This window comes from Sciurus vulgaris (genome assembly GCF_902686455.1).
Source record: "Sciurus vulgaris genome assembly, chromosome: 3".
NCBI classification, from domain to species: Eukaryota; Metazoa; Chordata; class Mammalia; order Rodentia; family Sciuridae; genus Sciurus; species Sciurus vulgaris.
This window is the reverse complement of record NC_136463.1, coordinates 21254848-21267952: the sequence shown is the minus strand read 5'-3', so window position 1 is coordinate 21267952 and position 13105 is coordinate 21254848. Positions and strand designations below refer to the sequence as shown.

Sequence of the window (13105 nt, the reverse complement as noted above, 5' to 3'; positions counted from 1 at the left end):
ACAGTATTTTTTGTCTAGCTTCTTTCACTCAGCATAATTATTTTGTGCTTCATCTACATTATATGTGCATCAATAGACCATTCCTTTTTATTGCTGGGTAGTACTCCATTATATGGATAAACTATAATTTGTTTTCCCATTCACCTGTTGGTGAATATGTTTCCAGTTTCCAGCTATTACAAATAAAGCTGCATTGAATGTTCATGTTCAAGTCTTTGTATGGACATAATCCCATTTCTTTTGGGTAATACCCTAGAAGTGGAATAGCTGGGTCACATGTAAGTACACATTTTAACTTTTTTTTTTTTTTTTTTTTTTTTTTTTTTTTGCAGTGCTGGAGATTGAACCCTGGACCCTGTGCTTGCAAGGCAAGCACTCTACCAACTGAGCTATCTCCCCAGCCCCACATTTTAACTTTTGAAGGGGCCATCAAAGTATTTCCTAAAGTTATTAGACCATTTTACATTTCCACCAGCATCATGTGTGGGTTCCAGTTACTCAACAGCCTTGCCAACACCTACTAAGTTCCATCTTTTTAAATTTTTAGAGGGCAATAAACACACACACACAGTCACATTGTAGTATGACAAATATCCCTTCTTCAACCAGGAGAGAGCTATACCATATCTGGGATCCAGGAGAGTCTTCAGAGGTCCTATTCTGGCTGGCTTCACAAATGACACGAAGTGGGAAGGGGCCAATTGCACCCTGGGTGTTGATTGGGGCTTTGTGTGAGCCCACAGCTCTGCTGTCCACTCTTCATTACCCCCTCATCACATAAAGGTAACTCTGTCAACTTTCTGCCCATCTGCTCGTGGATGTCCAGATATCTGGAGACATCTAGTCTTGGAAGTGTAGACACATGGACTTGCTCTTGGATAGATCCGTTTCCTTATAATGGGGAGGCGCGCACTCCTCATAGCAGACACTGGTCATTCTGTACCATCTTCTCCACCTCCAGCTCTGCCACCAGCTATTGTGCCCTGAGTGGATCCGTCTCAGCTCAATACAGTAGAGAGGATCTCCTTCCGGCCTTTTGGTTCACAGCCTTGGACAGGTCACAATTCCTACACTGTCCACAACTTTGTGCAAATCCAATCTTTTAGTGGGCATTCTCCATATGTCTTCTTTAGTCAAGTAGCTATTCTAGTTCTAATCCCTTGGTCATTTCTCAGTTGGGTTGTCTCATCATCAAGTTGTAAATTCACTGCCATGTGTGGCAGATTCAAATTCTTTGTCAGATACTGATACATATTTTGCAAATATTCTATTTCAGTATTTCAGTTATGGTTGTGTTATCTCCTCCCCCCCCTTTTTTTTTTTCAGTGCTAAGGGTTGAACCCTGGGCTTCTTGCAAGCTAGACAGGTGTTCTACAGGTAAGCTAAATCCCTAGCCCTTGTGTTACAGCTTGTGATTTTACCCTTAATAGTGTCTTTTGAATAGCAGAGGATTTTAACTTGAATTCAAAATTATTTTTCCTTTCCCATGTATTTTCTGCCCTACATCCTGGGCCTTTTTATTTTTTTGAGACTGGCCTTGAACTCAGGATTCTCCTGCCCCAGTCTCCTGAATAGCTGGGGTTACAGATGTACAGGCCAAATTTTGAGTCCGCTTTTTTTGGTGGTGGTGAGAAGATGGGTAAGGAACTCTGGATAGACCTTAGTCAAGGCCCGCTACAAACAGGTGCTCAATAAATAGGTTAAACTGAATGTTGAACCTGAAGTTATTTTCCACTGTAGTCTCCTGCAAATTCTCACATCACTGAGGGTTCTGCAATTTTCCTGTTCATTTCGCTGGTGGAACACGCAACGCGTTCAAGTGCCTCGCTCGGGGTCACGCGCGACTGCCCCAGTCCTCTGCCTCCACGTCTAAAACTCTCTCTCCTTGATGGCGGTACAGGGGCACGTACGCCTTACCCTTACTTGGAATTCTGCCTCCAGCTCTCTTGTTTTCTTGACTGCCTTGCACAGGAGGCTTTCGGCGTGGTAATTCGGGAAAGAACCAATGAACCGTGCCACCACGATCACCCCGGAGCCCCGCCTCGCTCCAGCCGCTGTCCACGCGCTCAGCACTCGCGGACCTGGTGCGCGGCACGGCGGCCCCCGCGCACGCGCACGCTGGGAGGTTGCGGGGGGGGGCTGTGCCGGGGATCCGAACTCCGCGGGAGTCAGGGGCGGGACCGGAAGTCAGTCTCTGTCTCTCGGTTGCTAAGAGACGAATCTTATACAAGCTAGGCAGAAATTCTGCATCTTCTTCTCCTCCCTCTCTCCGCTTCAGCGTCTCCAAAGGCGGTCACCATGTTGGAATCTGAAACTGAGACCTTGCGAAGTACCTTTCCCTCTTACATGGCAGAGGGCGAGCGGCTCTACCTACGCGGGGAATTCTCTAAAGCCGCGCAGAGCTTCAGCAACGTGAGTCGCTCTCTGAACCTATCCATCATCCCTAACCACTTTCAATTACCGGTACTGCTGAGGTCCAGATGTTGCGTGGAGGACACTGTTATGTCTAATACTGAGTCCTGACTGATGCACCCCTATCATAGTTAGGCCCGGTGCTTGGTCATTTTTTCCCAGTTTCCACTTGCGTTCTTCATTCTCTGCACTAACAGTAGCCTCTCCCTTTACTTTTACTTAAATGTCTTGCGATTAACTGACCTTTCGTAGCAGTCCCGATTTCCCATCATTGGCCCGAGTTTGGTTGGGAGATGCATGTAGAAGCTGCGAAGTGTCCGGCGCACGGATGCTCATAAAAAGGAGGTGTTCAGTAAAATAATCAGCATTATTATAGTAACCTTGGTAAAAATCACACCACCACATCCTAAGGAGATTGGATGCTGTTTCAGGATTCCAGACTCACTGCCAAGCACAACACATGCCGGATGAGGGAGGTGCAGGTGCTATTGTTACTTCATTTATACATTAGGAAACTGATAAAGAAGTTGAGCAACATGTTTAAGGTTACTGAACTGGCAGAGTAAGAGAGTAAGGCTCCAAAGCTAGGCACTCAGACTCCATACTGAGACCCTATCCACCAGGTAGTACATTGGCACGAGTCAACTGTAAGGTTTTTTGTTTGTTTGTTTTTGGATTTTTTTGTACCAGGAATTTAACCCAGAGGCACTTAACCACTGAGCCACATCACCAGCCCTTTCCACCCCTGGCTCTTTAAGATCTTCCTAAGGCTATTAGCCTACTTCTCCACTCCCCACCCCACAGTGCTGGGGATGGAATCCAAGGCCTCAAGCATGCCTGGCAAGCACTTGACCACTGAACTGCACCTTCAGCCCATGCCCCGCTCCTTATTCCAAATGATAGCCCACAAACCCATTCCAAGACTTCTCCCGAAGTCAAGCTTCTCAATTGCTACCTAAAGTCTTTTGTCCCTTTTAACCACCAACCACACCCTAGAACCAGCAATGATGGGTGAACAATTGAGTTTGGGAACCCTACCCCCACCCGTTTTCCTCTTGCTGGACCACATCCCATCCTGGAGAAGCCCAGGCAAAAAGAAAAGATGGCCCCAAGGGAAGGTAGCCTTGCATGAGAAGTGGTCTCATTCCAAGAAAGACAGTAGTTACTTCCTCTTCTTAGAAAAGTAGAAAGGTCTTAGAAAGGGGTGGATACAGTCTGATGTCCCAGGAAGGACAGTACAGCACAGACTATGGTAATGATCTCAAACAGAAGAAGATAGGACATGAGAAGTGGAACCAATGCCCACCCCCACTTTAGGAGACCCCAATCACAATTTCAGTTTTCCTGACATTTTCATCTTAATCCCCTGAAATAGCAATGATTCTCAGTTAGTTACATTGAAAGAAAAAGATTGAGCCGGGTATGGTGGTGTGCACCTATAATCTCAGCTACTCAGGAGTCTGAGGCATGAGCGTCATGCATGGGTTTGAGGCCAGCCCAGGCAACTTAGGGAGACCCTGTCTCAAAATTTAAAAAGCCAGATATGGTGATACATGCCTGTTACCCCAGAGACTTAGAAGTCTGAGGCAGTAGGATTGGAAGTTCAAGGCCAACCTCAGCAATTTAGGGATGCCCAAAGCAATTCATGAGACCCTGTCTGAAAATAAAAAATAAAAAGTGCTGGGGATGTAGCTCAGTGGCAAAGCAGCTCTGGATTCAATACCCAGTACCTAAAATTAAATTATGTAGCTCAGTGGTAGCATGTGCAAACCCCTACATTCCACCCCCGGTACCACCAGGGAGAAAAAAAGAAAGAAGAAAAGGCTAGTATTCCGGTATAGTAGCACATGCCTGCAATCCCAGTGACTTGAGAGGCTCAGACAGGAGGATCTCAAGTTTGAGTCTAGCCTCAGCAATTTAGCAAGGCCAAAAAAATAAAAAAATAAAAAGAGGGCTGGAGATATAGCTCAGTTGGTAGTGTGCTTGCCTCGCACGCATAAGACCTTGGGTTCAATCCCCAGCACCATAAATAAATAAATAAATAAATAAATAAATAAATAAAAATAAAAAGACCTGGAGATGTGGCTGAGTGGTAAACTACCCCTGGGTTCAATCCCTGGGCCAAAAAAAAAAAGGCTAGTGGAATGGATAACCCAAGTTGCAGATTGTCCTAAAATCTATTTTGTTTGTCTTCACCTTTGAAATTTATTTTGAGAGTGTTGTGCAGTTATTTCAGGTTTGTGATTGAATTTGGCATGCGCAAAAAATCATGTGTTTTTTTTCACTAGAGGGATTATGAGCTTTGGCAGAAAATACCTCCAGAGTAGCATCTTCCCACATCTCAACCAGTGGCTTCCACAATAGCTGTGATTCAGCTTTCTTCAAGATATCCACATACAGGTCAAGGTGCTCAAGTTGACCGAGCAAAGATCAGTGTTAAGGCACAGAGGCCTGGCTGCTGACCTGAAGAGTCTCCTTGAAACTCTGTAGGAGGTTAGGGCTGCACTTCCCAGGTGGAGCTGCTACCTTGCTCTTTCTGGTACCTGTCAATCTCACTGGTTCCTTTCTCAGGCTCTTCACCTTCAGAATGGAGACAAGAACTGCCTGGTCGCCCGCTCTAAGTGCTACCTGAAGATGGGAGACTTGGAGAAATCCCTGAAGGATGCTGAGGCTTCACTCCAGAGCGACCCGACTTTCTGCAAGGTGACTAGCTAGGTGGGACAACTCTATCTTGCTTTCACTACTGCCATTTTCTGCAGCAGCCTGTGGTTACCAGTAGTTAAAGAATCAGCCAGACTGCTTGGCGTTTGATGCCATTTTCTCTTCACAGGTCACGTGCCTGCCTCTCTATTCCAACCTTGACCCTCAACCCAGGACGTTTCTGTTCTGCCATATCTGAGTCCTGTAAGGCCTTGTCTGTCCACCTTGATTTGAGTTTCTCTCCTTCCAGGGAATTTTGCAAAAGGCCGAGACACTGTACACCATGGGAGACTTTGAGTTTGCCTTGGTGTTCTATCATCGAGGCTACAAATTGCGACCTGATCGGGAATTCAAAGTTGGAATTCAGAAAGCCCAGGAAGCCATCAACAACTCAGTGGGAAGTGAGTGAGCACAGGGCCTCTGCCCTTTTCTAAGAAGGCTCCCAGAATCCCTAGGTTTAGAGGAAGGGCTGAGGTTTGGTGGATGGGCAACCAGCACCAGGCTTCCTGGGAATCTCATACTTGGATTCAGCTATTGTTGATGTTGTCAGGGATTAGAAACTGTCCACTGGGCTATAATCCCAGGAGCTCAGGAAGCTGAGGCAAGAGGATCATGAGTTCAAAGCCAGCCTCAGCAACTTAGCAAGGCCCTTAGCAACTTAGGGAGGCCCTAAGCAACTTAGCAAGACCCTGTCTTTAAATAAAATATTTAAAAGATCTGGGGGTGTGGCTTAGTAGTTAACATTCCTAAGTTCAATCCCCATACCCCCCCCCCAAAAAAAAAAGAAAGAAAGAAAGAAAGAAACTGTCTTCTGGGAGAACCAGCTCCTGATCCACTGCATTGAGTACTATGGTATCTTGTTTTCTTCAAAGCCACCTTAGAAGGATTGTTTTGAAGTAGGCCTATCTTTAGCCTGGAGTCATAGGATAAAGCCAGGTCCTGAGTCCAGCCTTCCCAAGGCCCTGGCTTCCTCCCTCAACACATATGTACCAAGGACTGTTTCTTACTCATCAGTTCAGTAGCAAGAGGAGGAGGGAGGTGGGTGAGAACTTGCCACCACGGGTAGCAGAGTGTGGAAATGACACAGAACAGACTCCCCTGTGCTCATGGTCACCCTTTATTTGGAAATCTGGCTGTTCTGGCCTTGGGCTAGCACGGGCTGTTTGGTACTGTAGTACCAAACATCCTGCACTGTTTGCCTGCCACGTTGGCACAGGGCCTGCTCTGCCACAGCCTCCACTATCCCCCTGCCAAACGCAGCCATTTCCAAATAAAATATGTGATAGGTCATGCCTGAAAGACTTGGCCAACCTGAGCTCCAGCTTCTGCCCTTACAGGTCCTTCTTCCATTAAGCTGGAGAACAAAGGGGACCTGTCCTTCTTAAGCAAGCAGGCTGAGGTAAGGTTCCTGGTTCTGAGGCCATTTGTGCCTGCGTCTAGTGGCACTCTTGCCTGGGAATGATTAACTCCTGCCCATCATGGGGTTCTGCCCCAACTCTAGAGGGAGAGGTCCTATGCAGCTAGCCATTGCCCCATCAGGCATATTTCATTGTCCTCAGCCCACCTAGAGGTCCTGGAGGAGGAATAGGGAATCATAGACTCTGAGGCCATGGCTGGGGTCTGTGTTCCTTGCTGAGACTGATGAGTGTCACTCCATTTTTACAGAGTATGAAGGCCCAGCAGAAGCCTCATCCTGTTAAGCAACTCTCACACCACGTCAAGAGAGAATCCAAGCGGAAGGGCTCACTCAAGAGCGAGAAGACTATCCGCCAATTGTTGGGGGAGCTCTACGTGGACAAGGAGTATTTGGAGAAGCTCCTACTGGATGAAGGTTTCAGACCCTTTCTGGGGACCTGAGACAAAGGAAATCTGGGGTGGATGCTTAATGCTTGAACCAGAAACAGACTGTTGTATAATATTAGCTGACATGTACCTGTAGATGGGTTTTTACTAGTATTCTCATTTTACAGATAAGGAAACCGAGGTCACACATAGATGGGCAATGACATGACTCATGTTTGGATCCAGGAAGTCCACTTTCAGAGTCAGTGCACAATGCTATCCCGGGAGATAATAGTAGAAATTTGGGATCCTTTACTATTACATTAGTGAACTTTCTGTTGCTGTGATAAAATACCTGAGACAATCAACTTAAAAGGAGATAAGGTTTAGTCTGGCTCATGGTTTCAGAGGTTTAAGTTCATGATCAGGTTCATTGTTTTGGGGCCTGTAGTGAAGCAGAATATCAAGGTAGGGAATGCATGGTGGAACAAAGCTGCCCCCCTCATGACAACTGGGAAGCAAAGAGAGAGGAAGGGGACAGGGTCTGAATATTCCTTTCAAGGGCACAGCCCCAGTGACCTAACTTCCTTTCATTAGGCCCTACCTCTTAAAGGTTCCACCAACTCCTAAGAGCACCCTTGGCTATGGACTAAACCTTCAATACATGAGCCTTTGAGAGGCACTCCAGATCCAAATCATAACAACCACCATAGTCCCTGAAGGACCGTCCCTGGGTCCTCAGTCTGTACAATGGGCAAAGGAATCTGGTGGATGGGTGCTCAAATCCGAGCACATCAGTACTGCAGTGTTCTGAAACATCACCTCATCCAATCCCTCCTTTCATCGATAAGGAAATAGAATTTACCAATGGGGAGTAACTTGTCTAAGGTGACAGCAAGTTAGTGGCAGAGCCAACATGAGAACCCAATCAATGCTCTTTCCCGACACTGTGCTGTCAATGACAGGACATAGGACAGAACCTTGAAATGCATGTCTCACAGAAACTTGGGGGTGGGAATATTGGCACTAGCTGATAAGCCTGAGCAGGGTCGCCCTTGAAGCAAATGCCTTTTCTCCAGAACTGGCTTCCCAAGGTCATCTGCAGGGATTCCCCACAGGGGTCCCTGTAGAGCTTTGATGCACAGATGGCCTCATGGCTGGCATATCTCCTGGGTAATGGGCCTGAAGGCCTCCTGTACTCCAGAGGACCTGCTGTGGAAGAAAGGAGTGGCCTGAGCATTACCCCAAGTGGCCCTGCAGCGTTGCAACCCGCTCTAACCTCTGTCTGAGCAGTGGGCAGGACATAGGCAAACCACTCCACTTCCCAGCATGCACTGGCACCCTTGGCACCTGGGGAATCACTGGGCACTGGCAACCTTGGCCAGGGTGTGCACTTAGACACTCCCCCCCCGACTTTCCACATTTTTTTATTGGTGCATTATTATTGTACATAATGATGGGATTTTTGTTACATATTCGTCTATGCACATAAGGTAGCAATATAATTTGACCAATACCACTCCAGAGCACTTCCCCACTCCCTCCCCACTTCCCACCCCCTTGTCCCTTTCCTCTACTGATGTTCCTTTGATTGTCATGAGATCCCTGTCCCTCTACCTTTCTTTTCCTTTTTCCTCTCTAGCTTCCACATATAAGAGAAAACATATGACCCTGGACCTTCTGAATTTGGCTTATTTTGCCAAACTCTGGTCCCTGACCAGGTGAGGAGCAAGCATGCATAATAAATGGATGGTCTCAAGTTCCATCCATTTCCCTGCAAATGACATAACTTCATTTTTCTTTTTGGCTGAGTAGAACTCCGTTGTGTGTATATACACCACATTTTCTTTATCCATTCGTCTTACAGCTAGGCTGGTTCCATAATTTGACTGTTCTGAATTGTGCTGCTATAAACATGGGCATGCATGTGTCACTATAATATGATGACTTTAATTCTTTAGGGTAAATACCAAGGAGTAGTAAGCTAGGTCATGTGGTGGTTCCATGCCTAGTCTTTTGAGGAACTGATTTCCATAGTTATTGTACTAATTTACAGTGCACCAACAGTGTAAAAGTGTTTCTTTTTCTTTATAATTCTCTCTAGCATTTATTATTACTATTATTATTATTATTATTATTATTATTAATTTTGTACCAGGGATTAAACCCAGGGGTGCTTAACCACTGAGCCACATCCCTCGTCCTTTTTATTTTTTATTTTGAGACAGGGTCTTGCTAAGTTGCTTAGGGTCTTGCTAAGTTGCTGAGGCTGGCTTTGAACTCACAACCCTCCTGCCTCAGCCTCCTGAGCCACTGGGATTACAGGCATGCACCCAGCTTTATTGTTTGTATTCTTGATGGCTGCCATTCTGACTGGGTTGAGATGAAATCTCAGTATCATTGTGATTTGGTAATGGTGTTGAACCTTTTTTTCATATTTTTGTCGGCCATTTCTGTTTGAGAAGTGTCTGTTTAATTCATTTGCCCATTTTTTAATTGGGTTATTTGGGTTTTTTGGTGTTAAGTATTTTTGAGTTCTTTCTATATTCTAGACATTAAGCCTCTGTCAGAAGAGTAGCTAACAAGCCAGGTGCAGTGGCACATGCCTGTATACCCAGCGACTAGGGAGGCCGAGGCAGGAGGATTTTGAGTTCAAAGCCAGCCTCAAGGCGCAGCGGCGACGGCGGCGGCGGCAGCGGCCCCGGCCGAGGTGCGCGCTGGGGGGGAGGGGGGGCCGGAGAGGAGCATGAATGGAGCAAAATGGCGGATCATGTGCAGGAAGTGAAGATTAAAGAGCAATGTCGCCTTTACTTTGCATACTGTAATGGCATCATTCCTCAAGTAAAAAGAATGATCTTATTCCTGATATACCTACAAAAACGGCAGTGGCGTGACTTCTACTCGTTTCTTTGGGAAGAGAAAGAGACTAAAAGGCTCATTTTGGAGACCAGGATTAGTAGACCAGATCTTTGGAATGTGAGGGACAAGTTATCAGAACAGGATTATATCAAGAAACAACCACAAATGAAGACCACAAGTTTTGTGTTTTGAAGCCTGCGTCATGGCCAGCATCATCAAAAGTAGCAGTAAAACTTGGTACAAAGTGATAATAATAATAATAATTGTAATGTGGCACCTTGAGTTTTACAGCAGCTATTGCTAAGCATGAAGCAATTTATGTGATTTTTTTAAAAAAATCTTTGCATCTTAAACTAGTAAGTACTCAGGAATCACTTCTGGCACTTAAAGGAACAGACTAATGCACAAGACTGATTTGTTTACAATAAAGAGCATTTTCGGTCCAGTGCTTTTGTATACTAGGGGTAAAAAATTAGTGTCCATGAACATTCCAGAGCATGGTTTGGATAGCCCTTACGAAGGATGCTTTGGCCTGCAGAGGAAGAAGCCAGTACTTTTATGAATATATATGTCTTGTTTCCTATAAAGAAGCATCCCTTCATGTGATTTCTCCCACATTTCTGGAGCAAAACAGTTGTCATTCCTAATAGTTAGAAAATCAAGATGTGTCAAAGCAATTTTCATAGCATCTTTGTTCAAAGGAGGATCTGTTGTTTTGGTAAGGAGTTGTTTTTCTCTAATCCACCCTAAAACAAATCTATCAAAGTTAAGAATTAACTTTTCAAAACAAAACAAAACAAAACAAAAAAAAAAAAAAAAAAAAAAAGCCAGCCTCAGCAGCCATTCTGTGGGTTCTCTCTTCACATTCCGAATTGCTTTCTTTGCTGTGCAGAGTTCCTATTTATTAAATCTAGGCATTATTTCCTGAACTTTAGGGGTCCTAGACACTTTCTTCTCTGAGGATACATCTTGAAAGCAGGGATCTCTGAGGACTGGGGCTCCTTGGAGAATGGTTCTCCTGCCAGCCACCCCTTCTCCTAGCTCCCTGCATCTTGCCATGCGGTTTTTATATGAAGGGAGTGCCTGAAAGGGTGAACTCTGAGCTCATCCTGGCCTAGCTAGATCCATTGTCACCACACGCTCTCTCTTTCTTCACTGTCCCTGCAGCTGCCGGCAGAGCTCCTCACAGAGGGCCCCCCAGCAGGGCCCCCGAGCCTCGGTGAGGCCATCCCCTCAGCCGCTTGTTCCCTCTGATGTTGCCTTACACCCCTGCCCCACAGACCTCATCAAAGGCACCATCAAGGGCGGCTTGACTGTGGAGGACCTCATCATGACAGGCATCAACTACCTGGACACTCGCAGTGACTTCTGGAGGCAGCAGAAGCCAATCTATGCCAGGGAGCGGGACCGCAAGCTGATGCAAGAGAGGTGGCTGCGTGACCGCAAACGCCGTCCCTCACAGACAGCCCGTTACATCCTCAAGAGCCTGGAGGACATTGACATGTGTGGGTATACTCTCAGAGGGGCGGGGCAGGTGCCTCTGCTCCCTTGCGCGGTGAGGTGGGAGCACCAGAGCAGCCTGAGCCCCTGGCTCTGCTGACCTGTGGATGGTGGACACTGTCTGGGGGAGAGTAGTCGCCCCATCAGCCATGAGGAGACTGCCCTTTCCTCCACGTCACCCGCTTCTCTTCCCAGTGCTGACCAGTGGCAGTGCCGAAGGGAGTCTTCAGAAAGCTGAGAAAGTGCTGAAGAAGGTGTTGGAATGGAACAAAGAGGAGGTGCCCAACAAGGACGAACTGCTTGGGAACTTGTACAGCTGCATAGGGAACGCCCAGATTGAACTGGGGCAGATGGCCGCAGCCCTGCAGAGCCACAGAAAGGACCTGGAGATCGCCAAGGAATAGTGAGTGCCTTCCAGGTGGCCACGGCCCTTGGGCCTACCAGGGAGTGGGGTCTGGGACTCTGTTTCAGCCTTTGGTAGTGTTGCTGGTGGCTTAGCTCCTGTTTTTTGCCCTGCAAGCCTGAGGTCGATTCCCACAGAGGTAGATGCCACCTGCCCAGGACAAAGGGTGGAGGGGGCCAAACCTAGACTGTTTGCCTTTCTCACTAAGAAGAGTATAATGATTCAAAATTCCAAAAAGCTAGGGCCAGGCTTGGTGGCTCAAGCCCCTGGAACCCCAGTGGCAAGAGGCTGAGGCAGGAAAATCACAAGTCTGAGGCCAGCCTGGGCAACTCAGTGAAACCCTGTATCAGAAAGTGAATAAATAAATAAATAAATAGGTCTGGGGATGTTACTCAGTGGTAGAGTGCCCCAAGGTTCCATCCCCAGTACCACAAAAAAAAAAAAAAATAATAATAATAATAATTAATGCCAAAGCTCCCAGCGGTCTGCCTTTTACAGGTAATTTTATTCTCATCTCATCTCAACAAGTTCACATTAAGGCTCAGACATGCCCAGTGCTGTTCAACCTTGGGGACACAGCAGTGACTGACAGAAGGGTCATGTCTGGGGTCGTTCCCTGCAGATGTCAAACAAAAAGTCACACAGCTACTTAATTGCAGTTGTGATGAGTGTCATAAAGCAAAAGCACTGGATCCAGTGCTTTGAGAACTACCTCCCAGGAGGACTTGCCTGGGCATTGGGCACTCATGCAGCCTGTAGGAAGGCCTGAGGCAGGAGGAAGCTTACAGCTGGAAGGCACAGAGTATTGCCAGGCAAGGGAGGGGCCAAGAAGAGGCTGGAGGATGGGGGCAGGGGTGGGACCAAGCAGGGTCCTGTAAGCCACGGTGCGGCTGTCAGGGAGCCCTGGCTTTGTCATCTGCGCCACCCAGCTGTGGGCCCTTAAATGGGCAAAATGATAGCCCCTACCCTAGGGTGGAAGGGAGGATGAAATGTAGGCACACGTCAAAAACTTGGGCCAGTAGGGCTGGGGTGTGGCTCAGTGGCAGGGCACTTGCCTCACATGTGCAAGGGCCTGGGTTCCATCCCAGCGCTGCAAAACAAAGCAAAATCTTGGAAGAGGACCTGGCACTGAAAATAATACTATGAACTCTCCCAGAAATGAGGCTGAGGGCTTGGTGGCAGGGACCATCCCTTTGTGAGCATCCTAGTTCTAGCCTTTGGAGTCATTCTTGACTCTCCCCTGTCCAGTCCCTACTTTCCACACACTTCTGGGAACCTCATGGTCTCCCAGAACCCCATTTTCACTCAGCTCTCTGTCATGGCTGCTGCTGCTGCTCCCACAAATCTCCAAAGGTCTGCCTTTGTCTATCAGTGCTCCTTCCTGATGACAGGCAGTAAGCGGGTCCTCAATGCCTGTAATTGGCCCCCCAGGCTCTCTCCAAAGGCACT

At 47.1% G+C, this 13105-nt stretch overlaps 1 protein-coding gene across 3 annotated transcripts in view; it reads left to right on the top strand.

Annotated features, from left to right (window-relative positions):
• Positions 1-383: 383 nt before the first annotated feature.
• The window catches only part of ODAD4 (outer dynein arm docking complex subunit 4), a 28402-nt gene continuing 15680 nt past the window's right edge, over positions 384-13105 (top strand). The window contains exons 1-8 of one of the 3 annotated variants that reach the window (XR_013762709.1): positions 384-2084; positions 2279-2412; positions 4984-5115; positions 5363-5513; positions 6450-6511; positions 6778-6943; positions 11034-11258; positions 11449-11656. Coding sequence is in view for 2 of the 3 variants with exons in the window: in XM_079132814.1 (XP_078988940.1) it covers positions 2006-2084; positions 2279-2412; positions 4984-5115; positions 5363-5513; positions 6450-6511; positions 6778-6943; positions 11034-11258; positions 11449-11656 (1157 nt within the window). In the remaining variant the exon portion in view is untranslated. Of the gene's footprint in view, positions 2085-2278; positions 2413-4983; positions 5128-5362; positions 5514-6449; positions 6512-6777; positions 6944-11033; positions 11259-11448; positions 11657-13105 lie in introns of those variants that run through there. The other 2 variants (XM_079132814.1, XM_079132815.1) reach the window with 2 other exon arrangements.